Source organism: Canis lupus, chromosome 27 (assembly GCF_003254725.2).
Source record: "Canis lupus dingo isolate Sandy chromosome 27, ASM325472v2, whole genome shotgun sequence".
Taxonomy (NCBI): Eukaryota; Metazoa; Chordata; class Mammalia; order Carnivora; family Canidae; genus Canis; species Canis lupus.
Window position 1 is genome coordinate 5,857,437 of NC_064269.1, and position 19,997 is coordinate 5,877,433.

The 19,997-nt window shown below is 42.2% G+C and overlaps 1 protein-coding gene across 1 annotated transcript; it reads right to left on the bottom strand.

The window, feature by feature from the left end:
- Window positions 1-14,808: 14,808 nt before the first annotated feature.
- On the bottom strand, window positions 14,809-17,483 carry LOC112678181 (lysozyme C, milk isozyme). Its single transcript, XM_025477271.3, has 4 exons — window positions 17,180-17,483; window positions 16,012-16,173; window positions 15,342-15,420; window positions 14,809-14,990 (listed from the first exon to the last, which is right to left on the bottom strand). The coding sequence occupies exons 1-4, from the start codon at window positions 17,316-17,318 to the stop codon at window positions 14,924-14,926; spliced, it is 447 nt and encodes a 148-aa protein (XP_025333056.1). The 5' UTR covers window positions 17,319-17,483; the 3' UTR covers window positions 14,809-14,923.
- Window positions 17,484-19,997: the final 2,514 nt, after the last annotated feature.

Consider the following 19,997-nt stretch of genomic DNA (forward strand, 5'->3'; position numbering starts at 1 on the left):
AACTCCAGCATTTTCACTTTGCTGAGTGTTCACCTTTTTTTTCCAGATTTCTGAAAGGCACCTTGGAAGCTAAATTACCCCCATTCCCTGGGCTCCTGGCCAAGGTCTTAAATCCTGAGAACTGAGCACGTGCTCCCAAGTCAGTGACTTATCCAATTTTACGTTCCTTTCCCCTTTATTAAGCACCCTCAAAAATCCAGTTTCAGGGATATTCTGCTACCTTCTACCAGTGTCTGCTGGCTAGTTCTTATGGTTCCTTTGAGGTAAATTTTTTTTTTTTTTTTTAAGTATTTTATTTATTCCTGAGACAGAGGCAGAGACACAGGCAGAGGGAGAAGCAGGCTCCATGCAGGGAGCCTGACGTGGGACTCGATCCTGGGTCTCCAGGAGCAGGCCCTGGGCTGAAGGCGGCACTAAACCATTGAGCCAGCAGGACTGCCCGTAAAATTTCTTTACTTCCTTATCAGGCTCGATGCATTTCTAGTTGGGGTATGCTGTGATTTAACCCTAGTACAGGCCTACCAGGAAAGAAATGAGGTGGAGGCAGCTTTGTGGGAGGAAGAGGACACGTTTTGTGAGGATGGCCCTCTTTAAGGGAGTCTTCCTGCCTCCATGGGGGAAATGCTAGCTCTTCCTAGGGAGTGATGGGTCACCTCTGCAAACACGGGTCATGGAAGTCTGCAGAGCTGATATTCTTGAGCTTCCACATAGATGTCTTAATACCATACTTAATACCGTACTTATTTTTTTTTTTAATTTTTTTTTTTTTTTTATTTATGATAGAGAGAGAAAGGCAGAGACACAGAGGGAGAAGCAGACTCCATGCACCGGGAGCCCGACGTGGGATTCGATCCCGGGTCTCCAGGATCGCGCCCTGGGCCAAAGGCAGGCACCAAACCGCTGCGCCACCCAGGGATCCCTAATACCATACTTATACATTAATACAATCCAGGTTGTTGCGGTCACGCTCCTGACCTTGGCATCACAGTACCACTTTGAGCATTTAAGCTTCTCTGGAATTCAACTCATTAAATCCTCAGGCTGCTACTTAGCTGTGAGTGCTTGCTGAGTGTTCAGGTGAAAGAGACCTTTTTAAGAAACCCCACTGGCTCTCCTATTTCCACTTTAGCTTTCTAATTTTTTTTCAGCCTGTAATTACTTCTCCAGAAAGTATTCATCATGTAACGAAGTTTTTCCTTTGACCACCATAACCCATTTCCTCCACCCCCACCCCCAGTCTGTGGCAATCCCCAATCTGCTCTCTGTTTCTGTGAATCTGGTTTTTTAAGATTCCATGTGTAGGTGAGATTATACAGTATTTTTTTAAGATTTTAAATTTTTATTTATTAGAGCAAGCATGGGCTTGTGGTAACGAGAGGAGAGGGAGAGGCACTTCCCACTAAGCAGGGAATCTGACGTGAGGCTTGATCCCAGGACCCAAAGATCTTGACCTGAGGCGAAGGCAGACGCTTAACCGATTTAGCCACCCAGGTGACCTTACTGTATTTGTCTTTGGCTTATTTTACTTACCATAATACCTTCTAGGCACATCCATATTGTCCCAAATGGCAGAATTTCCTTTTTCCAGGAAGCCTTGTGACCAGTACATGGTTGGGATAAAGATAGGTTAATGCCTTCAGACTCCAGCAGCCAGAGATGGTATGTACTGGGCAAGAGGTCATAGTCTCAATCTTTGAGATCTAGCTTCCTCTAAGTGGAAAGAATATTTTCTGGATTCCCTGTTCTTTATATTCCTGACACTTTGATGGTCCCTAACTGGCTCAGCTGCCCAGATTTCACAGCCTGCAATGATTGGCCACTTTGGTTGTAACCATGTCACCAGGACTGTCCCCATCCTGGCATCATCAGATAATACCACCTGGCCTCACTGTTAGCACCCATGGATGGTTCCATTTGATGGATGTATCTGTCCAAATTTTCTGACTTGCCCAGGTATCACTTATGCAGCTAAGCTGAAGATGTGGTGATGGGAGTGGTGGTGGATAGAGAACCGAGTCCTACAGCTTGAAAATGACTTGTCTTCCCAGTTTTATGTACCTTCTGCTGATGAGCTATAGCTGTCGGCTGTCTGAATGTTCCTTAAACCTCTTCTACTTGTATTTCATGGCATACCATCCACCCAGTGACCAAAGTGAAAATCTGGAAGTGATCTATCGTTACCTCTCTCTTATGCCCACACCCAATTGATCACTACCATAATTCTTCCTTCCTAATATCCTTTGAGTTTGTTTCCTTTCTTCATCTCTACTGACATTTTGAGCCACAAGTTGCAAACTGATGACTTTTGTACCAGATTTGGCCCATAATTGGTTGTTTTTTTGTTTTGGCACAATTTTGAAAATGAAAAAATTATATTAAAATTCTCTTGACAATTTGGAAGACCTAGTGATGCTGGGCATTATTCTTGCATGAAAACAATTGACTAGAGCTAAATAGTGGTGGGTATTTTTAGTGACGTGCTTTTTATTTTCTATAGTTCTTGCCTCTGTTATTTTAGAACTGGCCTACTTCACTCATATTGGGTCTGGCTCCTCCAGGCACTGGAAATTGCAACCCCTTGTTCTCTCTTGAGAACTGATCTCCCAGCTTGAAGTCTTACCTCTTTTAAGTCTATACTGCAGCCAAACAAGCTTTATTTAGTCATTCTACTGCTTATGCCAAACTAATTTCAGTGGCACCTCACTGTTTTCAGGAAAACAAGCAACCTCTTTAGCATGGCATTTAAGACCATTTTATGCTCTGACCTTAATTATCTAATGACTTTTGTCTCAAAGAAATGTTCTTTCTCTTAATGTGCTACTTTCCAGCCATATGCAACTTCCTGGGTTTATTTGAAAAGGAAGCATTAAAACGTGGCCAAGAGATGCCTGGGTGGCTCAGCGTTTGAGCGTCTGCCTTTGGCTGAGGGCGTAATCCTGCGACCCGGGGTCGAGTCCCACATCGGGCTCCTCCTGAGGAGCCTGCTTCTCCCTCTGTCTGTGTCTCTGTCTCTCTCTCTCTGTGCCTTTCATGAATAAATAAATCTTTAAAAAATTATGCATCTAGGGCAGCCCCGGTGGCGCAGCAGTTTAGCGCCGCCTGCAGCCGGGGGTGTGATCCTGGGGACCTAGGATCGAGTCCCACATCAGGCTCCTTGCATGGAGACTGCTTCTCCCTCTGCCTGTGTCTCTGCCTCTCTCTCTCTCTCTCTCATGAATAAATAAATAAAATCTTAAAAAAAAAAATTATGCATCTATTGAGATGATTATGATTTTTAAATTTCTAATATATTGAAACATTTATTTCTAATTTTAAACACATTATATTCCTTGTATAAACCCAACTGATCATAATTTATTACTTTTTACATTTGTCTAGGTTCCTAGATTTATTTTTATTTTTTATTTTTTTAAAAATGACTGTTTATTCATGAGACACACAGAGGGAGAGGCAGACAGGCAGAGGGAGAAGCAGGCTCCATACAGGGAGCCCGATGTTGGACTCAACCCCTGGACCTGTGATCACCCTCTGAACTGAAGGCAGACGCTCAACCACTGAGCTACCTAGGTGTCCCTAGGTTCCTAGATTTAGTTTTCATATGTATTGGGATTTTTGCATCTGGATTTATAAATGAAATTGGCCAGTAATTTTCCTTTCTTGTTTTGCTGTCATGGTTTTCTTACCCTCATAAAATGAGTTGGGCTTTTATCCCCTCTTTACATTCTTTGCAATAATTTGTGTAAGTTTAGAATTATTTCTTCATTGAATATTTAACAGATCTTGCCCATGGAGACGTGATTGCAGGGTTTTTGTTGTTTCTATTGCTTTTTGTGGGAAGATACTTATTTTCTGCAATTTATTTAATGGGACATGAATGTTAAATTTACTGTTTCTTCTTGTGTCAGTTTTGGTAAGTTACACTTTTTTTTTAAGGTTGTATTTATTCATGAGAGACACACACACACACACAGAGAGAGAGAGAGAGAGAGAGAGAGAGAGAGAGAGAGAGGCAGAGACATAGGCAGAGAGAGAAGTAGGCTCCCTGCAGGGAGCCCAATATGGGACTCCACCCGGGTCTCCAGGATCACGCCCTGGGCGTGAAGGCAGGCACTCAACCGCTGAGCCATCCAGGCATCCCAGTTACACTTTTTCTAAGAATTTGTCCTCTCTCTCTTTCTGTGTCTCTCATGAATAAATAAATAAAATCTTCTTAAAAAAAATTTCCTTTGTCTTTCCTAAGAACCAACTTTGGGTTAAGTTGTTCTTTTCTATTGGAATTTTTTCTATTTTATTGATCTGCTTTTATCTTCTTTATTATTTCTTCCGACTTTGTTTCTGCCTTAAATTTACTGTTTTATATCTAGTAATGCTTTTCGTTAAAATATATTTTGCCTGATATTAATATATATATAGTGACTTCTTTCAATTAGTGTTTGTATGTATTCTTTTTATTTTATTTTTATTTTATTATTTAAAAAATATTTTATTTATTCATTCATGAGAGACACAGAGAGAGAGAGGCAGAGACACAGGCCGAGGGAGAAGCAGGCTCTATGCAGGGAGCCCAATGTGGGTCTCAATCCCGGGTCTCTTGGGACCACTCCCTGGACTGAAGGCAGACGCTCAACCACTGAGCCACCCAGGCATCCCATTTTATTTTTAATTGCAGTATAATTGACATACCATATCCTATTTCAGATGTACATCATAGTGATTTGATTTTTTTTTTATACTATTCTTTTTTTTTTTAATTTTTATTTATTTATGATAGTCACAGAGAGAGAGAGAGAGAGAGAGGCAGAGACACAGGCAGAGGGAGAAGCAGGCTCCATGCAACGGGAGCCTGACGTGGGATTCGATCCCGGGTCTCCAGAATCGTGCCCTGGGCCAAAGGCAGGCGCTAAACCACTGCGCCACCCAGGGATCCCTGATATTTTTTTTTAGATTTTATTTATATGAAAGCGAGAGAGAGAGAGAGACAGCACAAGCAGGAGAGTAACAGAAGGAGAGAGAGAAGCAGACTGCCTGCTGAGCAGGGAGCCCAACACAGGACTTGGTTTCAGGACCCTGGAGTTATAACCTGAGCCAAAGGCAGATACTTAACTGACTGAGTCACCCAGGCACCTGTGATTTGATATTTTTATATATTATGAAATGATCCCCATGGTAAGCCTAGGATCCATATCATCATTTTAGATTAAACTTTTCTGTATTTTCCTTTTCAGTGTTAGTCTTATAAACAGCATATAGTTGGGATTTACTTTTTCAACTAGTCTTTTTTTTTTTTTTTTTTTTTTAGGATTTTATTTATTCATGAGAGACTCAGAGAGAGAGGTAGAGACATAGCTAGAGGGAGAAGCAGGCTCCCTGCAGGGAAATCATGACCTGAGTCCAAGGCAGATGCTCAACCACTGAGCCACCTAGGTGTCCCGTTTTTAACTAGTCTTAATAATTGTCTTTTTTTTTTTTTTTTTAATAGCTGTCTTTTAGCTGAAACATATAGACAGTTTCACTTTGGGGTGATTTTTTCCTTTATTTTGACTTTATTCTTACAAGAAATTTTGCTGGGTATAGGATTCTAGGCTTGGCAATTGTTTTGTTTCAGGACTGCCTTCTGGCTTCTATTGCTGTTATTCCTTCAGAGGTTATCAGTTTATCTCCACCCATCCCCACTGGGGCTGCATACAAGGTGTAAGATGCCTATCTGTCCTTTGTGAGATCCATTGGGCTCTGTGCGTGTGTGCGCGCGCGCATGTGAGTGCGCGTGTGTGTGTATGTGTATTTATAGGGTGATTGTTTAAATCAGAATCCATATAAAGTGTACATGTTATGATGAGTTGATATGTCCTATAAGCTGCTTTTACTCCATAGGTTACTCCTTTTTTTCTTTCAATTTTGTTGTGAAAGAAAGCATTGTTTCTCTTGTAGAGATTTCAGAGTCTGGATTTAGTTGATTACATTGTTTAACATGTTATTCTGTCATTTGTATTTATTTCCTGCAAATTGGCAGTTGAGTCCAGAGGCTTAATCAGATTTTAGTTCATGATTTTGGGAAATCTGCTTTGGAGATTACGCTGTGTTCTTCCATCAGGAGGCACATAATGTCTGGGTGTCTTTCTTTTTGTGATGGTAGCAGCCATTTGATGCCCAGTGCCTAGATCTGTTGATTCATTGGGAGTCATAAAATTATGATATTCTATCTTCATTTCTTCTTCATTTCTTATCTGGGAAACCTCTATGAAGAGAGAAATTTCTCCTTATCTACTATTTGTTTATCCAGTGGTACAGTTTGCATAGGGAAGGCAGAATAAATGTTTACTTCTTTTTCTCCATTTACTATTTTTAAAAATGAGTTGGTTCATTAGCAGCCTCTAAAAGAAATCAGAATTTTAAAAATTATTATTATAAACTTAAGTATTTAAGCATTTTTGATGTGTTTTAGTCCATTACAATTAAAATGTTTATTAATAATACTAAAATTGCCCTATCTTTGCCCAGAAAGATATTCTTTAAATTGACTTCTGAGTCCTTTTGATGTGACCTCAGTAGTCTTTGATAGTTTCTTTGCTATTTATACGCCAAGATGTTTTATAGGCTTTTTTTTAAAAGATTTTTTAAAATTTTATTCACGAGAGACACAGAGGGAGAGGCAGAGACATAGGCAGAGGCAGAAAGAAGCAGGCGCCATGGAGGGAGCCTGATGTGGGACTCGATCTCGGGTCTCCAGGATCACGCCCTGGGCCGAAGGCGGTGCTAAACCACTGAGCTACTGGGGCTGCACTATAGGCTTATCTTATTAATTTCCAGCTCCAAAACTAGAATCACCCATTTCTACAAGGAGCCCTGGTTCTTTTTTAATAGGACAGGGTGTTTCTCAATCTGAGTGCCAGGGATGCCTGTTGCTACTAGACCGGTCATTGTTTCTAGACAGAATTAAGAAATATTCTTTTTCTCTGTTTTCAAAAAGATACAATGCCTCAGGATTTCATAATGACACTTCTAATTCAAATTCAGGATTAAACAGTTTTAACTTAATCTCTTCTGTTTTACATTTGTACATCTTTTCCCCTCATGTTGACCATCTTGGTTCTCAAGGATATCAAGGATGATAGAGCTAGAATATGACCTAATTGGACATTTGGTTTATTGTACCCTGTAATATAAACATTTCAGAATAACAATATTAACACTATCACCAGAATATGATTAGTGAAAACAGTGAAGACATTTTTGCAGATCTTTTGCCTTTAGGGTAGATCCCACTAGGGATATTCAGTAAAATTTTTAGTATTTTAAGGTCATTTTGGAATAATTCCTTCTTGTGGATAAACACTTAGTGCCTTTATATTTTTAGTGCTTGCTTAAAAATTAGTTATTTTATAATTATATAAAATGTTATAGGATTCTGTGGTCAAAATGATAAAACAGTGTATTTTTAAAAAAGCATATACCTTGCCTATTTCATTTATCTCCTCTTCACCATATAGGTATTTACTCATATAAATTTTATACTTTATTATTCCATTTAAAAAATGTAAGTGTATATATTTGCATTATCTCTTAAAGATTGGACTTAGTGACTACTTGTATTTCCTTCCTTTGAACCCTCACCCCCCCACCTTTCCCTCATTCATGGCTCAGCTTTATGGTTCTCTTTTGATTTGTTGATGATGGATGTGGAGGGAATTTTAAGATGCTGAGACACTGAGTGGACTGTCTTCAGATGCCCAGAGATTACAAGAAATAAGGAAGAACTTTGTCAAGAGACTGTGAATGAAGTGTGAAGGTTGTAATGTCAGGCTTTCTTCCCTGAATGTCATGGTAATAGGACAAGGGTTGAAATGATGTAATAGGAATGGAATTTTATGCAACTGATATGTGTTAAAAATGGGCACTTTGGACCATGTACTATTTTCCATGGTGTCAAGCAGCAATATGATGTCCTAATATTTTGCATGGGAGATGGTCTGTCTCCTATCTGCATTACTCTTAGACTTGAAAAGGCCATGCTAAGGCTGTCAAAAACAAACACAAAATATTAATATCTTCAATAAATATCTATCAAGCTTGGCCTGGACCATTCAGTATTTTTAAAGTAATTTTACATGTGTCTTCTCTAGTCTGTTATAGATCTGTGTTTTTGGTTAAATTCTTTAAGGCTGTCATACCCCCATATACAGGTCTTGGTGGGAGTACCTCATTTTACTTCCAATATTACCTAAAGCCTATATAAATCTTTTTCATGACTTTATTTTCTGTCCTTCACACTTTTACCCTACCATCTGCTTCTCACTTGCTTTATGAGTACTGATTGATAAGTAAATGAACCTAGACCCTAGAACCTTCACTGAGCACCTACTAATGTTCTGGGTGTTGGGCGAGGCTCTTGAGACACTCAGATAGCTAGATTGCTCCTGCCCTTTTTGTGCTCATCTGTAGTGTGAGGGAATTGGTTCCCATCTCTTCTCACACCAGCATTCCAGAGCACTGAGTCTTAAAGCTCCAAGCAATACTTCTTTTTTCCATCACTTCTACTTGATGGCAGCTTCTCTTCCTAACCTGATATCTGCTGCTTGGTGTCAGCGATCCCCTTGAAGGCAAGTGCTAAAATGATCAGCACAAATTCTGTAGTTTAGTGCTCTCTGCTACACCTTTCTCCTCCCTGCCACAACACCATGTTTCACACCAAGCTGTGATTCCTGCAGCTTGCTCCAGCCAGAGGTACTGAGGCAGGCCTATTTCTGAGACGCTCCAGCTCCTCTAATGAATGACTGGCTCATGGACTCCCTACTGACTTTGCCAAATGTGTAGAATTGCATTATGCTTTCGGTTGCCTCCACCCTACCTTCTTTCCTTCCTTCTCTCCTTTACAAGGGTCAGGCATGCTTTTGTAGTTTGATGGCACCCAATTTATTAGCAGTTTGTTACAGCAGCCTTAGGAACCTAATACAGTTGGTGTTACTGGGTAAGTCAATATTTCTGAGTCTTGGTTTCTTCACCTTTTACAAAGGAGGATTATACTAAATTATATACAAAATTCTTTGGGTGATGGGGATCCCTGGGTGGCTCAGTGGTTTAGAGCCTGCCTTTGGCCCGGGGCGTGATCCTGGAGACCTGGGATCGAGTCCCACATCGGGCTCCCTGTATGGAGCCTGCTTCTCCCTCTGCCTGTGTCTCTGCCTCTCTCTCTCTCCCTCTCTCTCTCTGTCTCTTGTGAATAAATAAATAAAATCTCAAACAAAATTCTTTGAGTGAATTAATCTCTTTAAAAAAAAAAGATTCTATTTATTCATGAGAGACACAGAAAGAGAAATAGACATAGGCAGAGGGAGAAGCTGGCTCCCCACAGGGAGCCCAGTGTGGGACTAGATCCCAGGACCTTGGAATCACCACCTGAATCAAAGGGAGATGTTCAACCGCTGAGCTGTCCAGGTGCCCCAAATTAGTTAATTTCTTAAGCTTTAGCTTCCCTTTCTGTGAAGGGAAGATGAATATATAACGATGCCTGGCACATAGAAGTACTAATTAAGTGTAAGCCAGTAAAGCTGGTACTAATAATAGCAGTAGTAATTCTTCTAGTTCTGGCAATCTGTAGTGTATAGCCAGTCCCCCAAAAAATGCTGAGGAAGAGAGCTTAACAGGAGGAGAAATATCCTGTAATTTAGGGGTGAAGACAGAGTAAGGAGTGGAACACACAGAAAGACTTCCTAAATAGCTCAGACCAAGGGTCGGATGCAGGCAGAAGGGCGTTCTTAAAGCAATAGGTTCTCTCCCCTCCCCCAGTAATGCAAGGGCAGAAATTTATTCTCTCATAGTTCTAGAAGCCAGAAGTCTGAAATCAAGATGTTGGCAGGACCGCGCTCCCTCTGAAACCTGTAGGGAAAACTCTTTCCTTGCCTTTTCCTAGCTTCTGGTGTTTTGCAATCAATTTTTGGCATTCTTCAGCTTGCAGCTTCGTAATGCCAATCTCTGTTTTCTTCACACATCGTTTCCCCTGTATTTCTCAGTCTTCACGTGGCTGTCGTCTTAATAAGGACACCAGTCATATTGGATTAGGGGCCTGCCCTACTAATTACATCTGCTATGACCCAAATAAGTTCACATTCCAAGGTACTGGCAGTTAGGACTTTTACATGTCTTTCTTGGGGGTCACAATGTAACCCATAACACCAAGTAATTAGTGTCAGAGCTGGTGTAAGAATCCAAATAGACTCATGAGTAAGATTGTTTCACATGGTGCCCTGTACAAGTCCATATTCTTGTAATGAATTTATCCCAGTTGTGTAGGATATTAACTCTGAAGTTTAATTAATTATTTTTTTAAAAAAGATTTTGTTTATTTATTCATGAGAGACTCCAGCTGAGACAGAGACAGGCTGAGACATAGGCAGAGGGAGAAGCAGGCTCCATGCAGGGAGCCCGATGTGGGACTCGATTTCAGGTTTCCAGGATCACACCCTGGGCTGAAGGCAGCGCTAAACCGCTGAGCCACCTGGGCTGCCCAAGTTCCCCTACTTCTGTCCATACTTGTCAGATAGGGGTTTGTAACCCTGATGTCCACAAACTTTTCTTTCCCTACCTTTGACTGTAGGGTCAATATTACTCAAACAAGGATTTCTAAAAATGTGAACAAACCCAATCTCCTTTTTCTAGAGAAAATGAAGCTTATTGGTGTTGAATAAAATGATACAGTTCAAGATCAAAACATTAATTGTGTGTGGCATGAGTTTTTCCCATCCAGAGAATAACTCTGCTGACTCTGCAGCTGGCTGTTCTCTACCCTGGAATCTCCTCTGCTGTGGGGTGAAATAATTGCTTGCCTTTCTTTCTAGTGCAGCTTCCTTTGGTGTAGCAAAGAAAAAAGAATTAGCTTTTAGGACAGATGTTTTGTTTGATTCTGCAATTCTGAGGCAAACTACTTCAAAGTCCAGTTTGTATCTGGATTTTGGGATGATGAAAAAAGTCTACTATTACCTCTTCTGTTGCTTTCCATTAAATATTTATTAAATGAGCAGAATAGTTCACAGCTGGTTAGAATCAGAGATGTGTATCTGTTCCTGTTCTAGTATTACAGAGATCTCTGAGATGAGTAAAAGATAACAAGACCAGACATGGATAGCCGGTTGATTGGGCACCATTTATTGGAAATGTAATCCTTTCTCCACTGCAATACAGTGCTACTTTGTCTTATCAGTTGGTCAGGTTTGTGAGAGTCACTCTTCTGTTCCACTCACCTATTTGCCTATCTTTGCCCCAATACCAAGCTATCATAATTACTATCGTTTTGTAATAGTTCTTGATACCTGGTAGCATGAGTTTTCTGGTTTTGTTTTTCTTTCTTTCTTTCTTTCTTTCTTTCTTTCTTTCTTTCTTTCTTTCTTTTTTTTTTTAAGATTGTACTTATTTATTTGAGAGAGCATGAGCAGGGGGAGGGGCAGAGAGAGAGGGACACGCAGACTCCCCACTGAGCAGGGAGCCTGACAGAACTGGCCCTGGGGGCTTGATCCCAGGACCCCAAAATCGCAACCTGATGCTTAACCAACTGAGCCACCCAGGTGCCCCTCTGGTTTTGTTTTTCTCTACATTGCCTTTAGTTCTTTAGTTGATGTTTTAGAATTAAAAAGAACAATATTGCTTTTTCAGGGGTGAATAAAAATATCCTGCACCAAAACTTTGTTTAAAGAAGTGACCCCCCCCCAAAAAAAACCTTTTGTTTCATAAATGCCTAACCAACATTTATAAAAACTATGTATACATTCCCTTCATTGGTTTATGTCGGGAGAGGAAAGAAGCTCTTTCGATTTTGATTAAGGGCCCATTTATACTGGTTGGTTACTGGTAGGATTATTTGGGGATTTTAGATTCTCTTCCTAGGTTTACAGTATAATAAAAGGCAAGGCCCTCTTGTAAATCCCTTTTCAAGGCAATTAACCACAAAGTAAAGGCTCAGTAAACATATTTAAACTAAACGTAAAAATAAAAAAATAAACTAAACGTAATGCAAATCCATCAAGGAAGGTACAGAATCTGCATCCTCACAGTGAAGAGTCCTGCTGGTAATCCAACTGGGGACAGGATTTGTGATGGTCAAGTAAAGAGGATGACGCTGAGAAGACACAGGGCTGAGGAAGAGTAAGAGTCAGTTTTTTTTTTTCTTTTTCTTAAACCACCCCAAAACTCAATGGCTTATAACAGCATTTTTTTTCCTACTCTTGGGTCTGGTGTGGTGTAGGGGGGAAGGAGCTCTACTTTAGGAGCCAGGATTTGGACTGGGTTCAAGTCTATTCCACATGTTTCAGTCTGGGGCCCCGGTTGGGGAGAGCGGGTTGGGGACAGTGAGTACCTGGGGCATGCTCTTGCCTGGCAGTCACAGGAGCACAGGAGGCCGAACAAAACCATGCAATCACATTTTTAGTTTCTATTTGTGTCATATCTGCTAACATTCTGTTGGCAAAGCAAACCGCATGTCCGAGTTCAACATCCATGCGTAGGGGACTCTGTCCTTGTAGTGCTCTGGAAGATCACGTGATGGAGGGAGGGGGTAGGGAATAGAGAATAATAATGTACTCTAGCACAGGAAGGGACAGGGTTCTTGGATGGTTGTGAGAACCCACCTTGCTGCCTCCTGGAATATTGAGGTGCAGAGAAATTCCTTCAGAAAAACGGGGAGAGAATTAGCCCTGCTAAAGAGCTGTGTGATATTGGTGCCAGAATATAGACTGGCCTCTATTTCCTTGTCACTTTACCTGCCTGTCCTTCCACTGCTTTCTTTTCCTACCTGGGAACCTTCAGAAGGGGCTAAGCCAAGGTGATGGCAACCAGACAAGGGAGGAGTCTAGCCAGCTACTGTAGCAGCAGCAGCAGGAAAGATGGTGCCCAGAGAGCTAGCTACCCAGAAGTTTCCAGCAGCAGGAACAGCAAGGCAGTGTCGTGGCCATCAGAGAGTGAGCATCAGAGTCTTTCTATAACACATACAGTGTGCTCAATCAGATCTGGTCTCTGAAAGTACTCCATCAACTGTTCAGAGTTATTGTATCAGGAGGTTAAATGGGAAACTTGTCCGGTTTAGGTTCGGCTGTGGCTTCAAGACACTAGAGAGCACATTTCAAAGTGAAATGTAAGACCAAAAATATTTAAAAAGGAGATTGTGGGGGTACCTGTGTGGCTCAGGTACAGGGCTGCCTTGGGCTCAGGTCATGATCCCGGAGTCCTGGGATCAATCCCCCATAAGATGTCAGTCTCCCTGCTGGATGGGGAGTCTGCTTCTCCCTCTGCCCCTGCCCCTGCTCATTCACTGTCTCTTTCTCAAATAAATAAAATCTTTAAAAAAATAAAAAGGAGACTGTGGGGAATATGTTTTGCATCTTTAGTTGATCTTCCACTGGTCAGTCTATAAAAGATGTTGGAGATGCCAAGAAAAGAGCTGGAGAGAGGAGAGGAGACTCCCTTGGACAGAGTTGGTGTGCTCTCATTACCCGAGGGTGACCAGAAAAGTCATGGTACCTGCCTGAGTTTTTATACCAGAGGCAAGAGAAGAACCTACCCCACAGAATAATATTTAAAGGGATAGTGGGGCACAAAATACTATTATATGGAAACATTTACACCATGGGAATGTGATTATGACTTACTTTATTGAATGATTTATTAATTACTGTAGCAGAAACTACTAGTTGTCCACCCAAATCCATTTGCCCATTTTCCCATAATACTAGCACTGTTATCAGGACCTGGGCTGCCCTGCTGGTACCAGGTCTCCCAGGCTCCTTTGCCACCGGGGATGGCTTGTGATTAAATTCTGTCTCTGGAGTGTACATGGAAGTGACATGTGCTTCTTCCAGGCCTGGACCTTAAAACATTGTCTGTGTGTTTCTCCAGACCAACTCCCCTTCCTGCAATTTATTTATTTATGCACTTTTAAAAGATTTTATTTATTTATTAGAGAGAGCAAGCGAGCATGAGCAGAGCAGGGAACAGAAGGAGAGGGAGAAGCAGACTCTCCAGTGAGCAGCGGGAGCCCAACTTGGGGCCGGATCCCAGGAACCCAAGATCATGACCTTAGCTGAAGGCAGATGCCTAACCGACTGAGTCACCCACATGTTCCCCCAACCCCCTTTTCTGCAAAATCTAGCTTGGAGGACAACACCCTAGGGCAGTGCTTCTCTGTGTGTTTTTTAAAGCATAAGAATCACCTGGAGAGCTCATTAAAACAGATTAAAACAAGGATTCAGTAGGTCTGCCAGTGGGCCCAATAATTTGCATTTCTAACAAGCTTCCCATTGATGCTGGTGCTGCTGATCTGTGGACCACACTTTGAGTAGCACTGCTTTTAGAGGATGGTGGAGATGCAAAATGGAAAGAATCTGAGTTTCTGAATGTCTGCGTGGGACAGAGGAGCCTGTCCACCCATCTCGGACTGCTTTGCGAGAACACTATATTTTGGGGACTGTGTTATGGCAGCTGAGTCATTACCCTAGCTGACTATCCTCCTGATATTCTGCTGGTCCTTCTCTACATCTAAACCAAATCTCTCTCATAATTTTTTTCCTGTTTCATCTTGAACTCTCCTTCCTGGTGATGGAGAATAATATTAGCCATCTTTACTAAATGAATTTCATAAGAGCTCGCATCTAGGATTCTGTATCAAACTCCAGCAGGGCCCAGGAAAGGATTGTCCTTAACCATCTTTCCCGAGGAGATAGAAGGAACTCCAGTGATGGGCTTGGAGAGAAGAGGACCTCCAGGTGTCTACATCTGGTAGCAAGCCTCTGTTGTAACCCAGCCCTTAAGCATCATACTGGAGACAGCTGAACTTGAGTAACTTTTATTTTGGAGGCAGGGGAAATTCAGAGCTTCCCAGAACCTTGAGGAATGAGCCTGCCTTCTGGGCCACGTTCTCCAGGAGCCGTATCCGATGACCATCTCACAGGTTACAGCTGGCCAGGTATTTGGACAAATCTTTGCCTTTGCAGTGTTTAACCCAGGCCACCCTAAGAATAGAGAAATAGGGCATAGATCAGAGGCAGGGCCAGGAGTCTAGAGGGGCTTAGCTGAGGTAGGGTCTTCAGGCTGGAGTCAGTTTATGCTGTGGGAGAGTCTCAGACGGGGAGGGTTTGCCGGCGTGAGAAGGCTTGAGTCGGTGTTGCAGGGAGGCCTCGGGTGAGCATGGCACAGTATTGCTCTGCCTCACTTCCGTCAGGAGAACGGTCTCAGCTCCCTACAAAGCCCAGGGAGAGGCCTACAGCAGAGATGCTGCGATTCTATGAGCGTCCCTCATACTGTCTGGGTCTGGGCCCATGCCTGTCAGAGTGGCTGCTCTCTGCCCCTCACGTTCTGCTTACCAGGCAGACATCCCATTAGGATCTTTCACAACCCTCTTGGCACAGGCGATATCATCATCGATGTTGTCATCCAGGAACTCTGAAAGGAAAAGTGGTTGAATGGAGAGGGGAAAAAAAATCCTCTTTTTCTGTTTCATTAATCAATACTTTTTTGATGGGGGAAGTTCCAGAGGAAATTGAGCCTGGGTCAGAGACCCTCTATCTCTGGAGCCCTTTTGTGGATTTGCCTTCCATTTGCCTGGGTTTTCTTGCCTTGCTTTGAATCTGCCTCTGAGCGTCGTTCCCTCCGGAGGGCAGCCAGGACCTGATGGACCAGGGAGAGCCTTTGTGTTCAGGAAACTGCTTAGTGTGTCCAGAGTTCTGTGTGGGGGTATGTGGACTGGTGATGCAGCCATGCGTGTGCCAGGAACGGGATAAAACGGCTTGAGGGATGGGAACCCATGAAGGTGAGGCTTAGTCAGAGGTCAGTGTATCTTCCTTCTTCCTTTTAGGCAGGAGGAATTCTGTGGAATCCTCTTTTAGTGTGAGGACTCTCTGGGGCCCCTTTATTCCCTGTCCTGGGCTTCTCCAGCACAGGCGAGGGGCAGGTGTTAGGGAGTAGGGTGTTCAATCTTGCACCTGTTTTACCTGCCCCACTTCACCCAGCCCTTGGAGGGGATCGAGTCCTTACTGCTGCACATTATGTTGCAGGCATTTGCCGAGGAGTGAGAGTTGCTTTTGCACCACCACTTGCTGTTCAGCTGGAAGATTCCATAGTCACTACTGCCATTGGAATTTCTCCCATTAAAGGCCTGGGTGTTGAAGTTACTCTCATACTCAGCCATGCAGACCCCTGTGTCGAGGGAGCAAAAGTGTGAGTAGAAAAGGGGGATTGTTTCATGATGAGCACACCTCATGCTATACTAGAATGGCCAGAAAGTCCCTTGAGACTGAAATGAAAAGACTATAAAATCCTCAGTGTTAGATTTATGTTTATCATCCATTGTATATTCCTAGTCCCAAGGAATAATTAGCCCATGGGAAGAATGTAATAACAATTTGTTTAATAAATGCATTTGTAATGCCCAATAATCAAGCAAGCACTATCTCCCAGTCTATCTTTCCAGCCTCATCTCCCAGCCAAATAGCCGACTCTTGCCTTGGATACTCACATTGCCTTTTATCCCAAAGTATATGGAAGAGAAGAGATGGAGAAGTAATGGAGGAGGATCCTAGAAAGGAAGCCCCAAAAGCTGTCCTTGGGGAGTGATAGGAAAGAGTATGTTTGACATGAAGAAAAATGAAGATATTTAAGGGAAATTGGAATAGCTTCATGTGTTCTTACTGATGAGATGAGTGACCTTGTCTCTGCCTCACCTTCTGTTCTCACAGTCCTTATCCTACTCCCTTGTGACTTGGATAGAACAGACTTTGGACAAACACAGCAGTTGTAGGGTTTTTTTTGATGGACAGAAGGGCAGGGAAGACAGTGGGAATCAGTGCCAACCATGCTGCAGGGACCAGTATCCAAAAGGATGCAGGTGAAAGCAAAGGTCATGGGAGCAAAACGAAGAGGTTAGGTGAGTCTCTGGGTATTTTTGAGGAAGTATTCTAGGCCACTGGGAGGGAAGGTGATTTTGGGGAACAGCAGAAGAAATTTTACTTGGATAAGATAATCCCTGGTGGAAGAGAGAAAGGAGATCCTGATAGGAATATAAGCAGTGGAGGCAGAGACAAGAAGAGCTGTCAGGGAGTGGAAGAGAGCCCTGATAAATGTGTAAATCAGGAAGTGAAAAGGGAGAAATTGGCTGGGGAAGAAGGTCTTTTCTGGGCAGAGACAGAAAGAAGTTCATACTCACAGTTTGCCAGGCTGTAGCCATGGAAGCCATCCATTCCCATGCTCTTCAGCTTGCGGGCCAGCTCACACTTGGAGAAGATTTTGGCCTCATCTGCTACAAAGAAGTAGCTGAGGATGGTGATGACCAGAATAGACCTCATTTCTGTAGCTGGTGAAACACAAGTCTGCTATGTCCAGGATGTTGTTGTCTCTTATAACCCTCTGGGCACAAAGATATCTCTGATTGGGTAATAGTGCTGGCATCTATGCCAGGAAGGACACGGCTGCCCAAAGATAGTTCCCCCAAACTGGTCCAGCCAGTATAAACTTCAGGGAAGGGGATGTAACCAAGAATAATACCAGGAATAAAGTCTCATTTTGGTGGGGGTGGGTCCTGGATTTGGGCAAATGTGTGGAGGAGGGAAATGGGGAGAGAAGGGAATTGGTAAGAGAAAGAAGTATCATTTTCAACCCTTGTGCTTTTGTTGGAATATCTCCAGAGGGGATTGTCCCTGTGTGTTTTGCTGAACTTTGGCTCATAATCTGTGCTTGGCAGAAGGTATTTTCCTACTCAGTCTAGTAGGAGACCCATGATGAGCATCACTGAGTTTGGAGAAATTGAGGATCTTCTTGCATCTGCAATCAGTAAACCATTGATTGAATAGGAGACCACTAGAGTATAAGTTCATAATATCTCTGTGTCTGCAAGAAGTCATCATATTAAAAACCGCAACTATATTGAATTCTAATATCTGTGTGATCAATGATCATCAAACATCCTATATTAGGGTTCTCCAGAGAAACAGAACTAATAGAGGATGTGTGTGTGTGTGTGTGTGTGTGTGTATAGTTAGTTAGACAAAGTTGATAATTATTAGAGCACAAGGTCTTATTTTTAATTTGGTGGATAGACATTATGGAAGAAGAGTTATCACTAGACCAATACTTTCTTTTTTATTTTTTTTAAATATTTTATTTATTTATTCATGAGAGACACAGAGAAAGAGGCAGAGACATAGGCAGAGGGAAAAGCAGGCCTCCCATGGGGAGCCCAATGCAGAACTCGATCCCAAGACCCGGGGATCAAAACATGAGCTGAAGGCAGATGCTCAACCACTGAGCCACCCAGGCATCCCTAGATCAATACTTTCTAAGAAGACACACAAGAGTAATAATAGTGGTAGTGCTGGAAGGCGGCTTCTGTAGGTCTTCTTGAAGTAACTGGCAAGACTTTGCTGTTAAAGGGCACTGTATGATGTTGACTTGGAAACATACAGGAATGGATACTAGGCATAACTTATTTATAATATTCACTCAGGGTAGCTAATTGGTCTGGCTATCCATCTGCTTATGCTTTCATTGATTAGATTAATTCCATGTCTATGTCCAGAGACATTCAGGAGCTTAAGGAGGTTGATCTTTACTCTAAAGGCACCTATGAAAATATGCATTTGGGTTAGGTTTTTTTTCTCCAGGCAAGTGGAAGGAAAGACAATAAGGAAAGATTATGAAAGATATTGGCAAAGGTGGTGTAGATTTTGGACCATGGAGTCTTATCTGGATGAGGAAGGAAGGGGAGAGAGAAGGAGATTATTACATAGAGGAACAGTAGAAGTCTATCAGTGGACTGGATGTTTCAATGGAATCCAAACAGGAGTAGTGGGAATGAGTGAACAAGTGACCGGAAAGAATAAGAGGTTGGTGAGAAAAGTGCATACCTGAGTTTATGGTATTGGTGGTGAAGCAGTACTGAGTGATGGTGGCAAGATTCAGGATGGGACCAGGAGGATGCGTGACTGAAGTGGATCAAAGGAGATGCTTCTTGGGTTGGAGAGGCTAGGTGTTGGACAGGACATTCATATGGATGTTTGAATCACAGAGTAGGAGGATTTTGAGATGGAGGGAAATTCTGTGAAAGGTCAGTGTTCTCAAGGAATGGGGGAGAACAACCAAAGGGAGGTGATAGGTGTAGGGCCAGAATACATAAACCTCAAAGAAATAGGAGACTTTAAAGCAGATGGGGTTGGTGATGATCTCAAAGTGTCAGGAGTGAGATTGATTACTTCTAGATTCAGCTATACCCAGGTTGGGGAGAATAAATAGTCTCTAATTGAGGAGGTGATTATTACAGACGTAGTGAGGATTCTGAATTTGTGTGTATTCTTTCTTTCTTTCTTTTTTAAGATTTTATTTATTTATTCATGAGAGACACACAGAGAGAGGCAGAGACAGGGGCAGAGGGAGAAGCAGGCTCCCTCCAGGGAGCTTGATGCGGGATTTGATTCCAGAACCCTGGGAACACACTGTGAGCTGAAGGCAGATGCTCAACCACTGAGCCACCCTGGCATCCTTGTGTGTGTTATTTTTATTTGGTTTTCATTTATGTAGGTTTTCATGTCTTCATTACACATGTATGCACCTACAAACAATATATGCATTGTTTTGTGTGGTTTTAAATTTCAAACAAATGGCGTAATACTGTGCGTATTTTTCTGGACTTTGCATTAAAAAAATTTTTTTAAATTTAAATTCAGTTAGTCAACATAAAGTACATTCTTAGTTTCAGATGTAGTGTGCAATGATTCATCAGTTGCATCTAACACCCAGTGCTCTTCACATCACATGCCCTCCTTAATGCTCACTACCAAATTACCCCACCCCCCACCCACCTTTCCTCCAGCAATTTTCAGTTTGTTTCCTAGAGTTGAGTCTCTCATGGTTTTTCTCCCTTTCTGATGGCACCTTGCATTTTTCATTCAACTTGTTTTCGAGGTTTATTCATGCTGTTACTTGCTGTCATATTAACTACTCTACAATATTTCATTGTATTGCCACTATTT

Coding starts and splice junctions, on each gene's coding strand:
- LOC112678181 (XM_025477271.3), bottom strand. CDS start 17,318: ATGAGGTCTATTCTGGTCATCACCATCCTCAGCTACTTCTTTGTAGCA. Junction 16,174..17,179: donor TGGCTACAGCCTGGCAAACT/GTGAGTATGAAC, acceptor CCCTCGACACAG/GGGTCTGCATGGCTGAGTAT. Junction 14,991..15,341: donor CCTAATGGGATGTCTGCCTG/GTAAGCAGAACG, acceptor CTCTATTCTTAG/GGTGGCCTGGGTTAAACACT.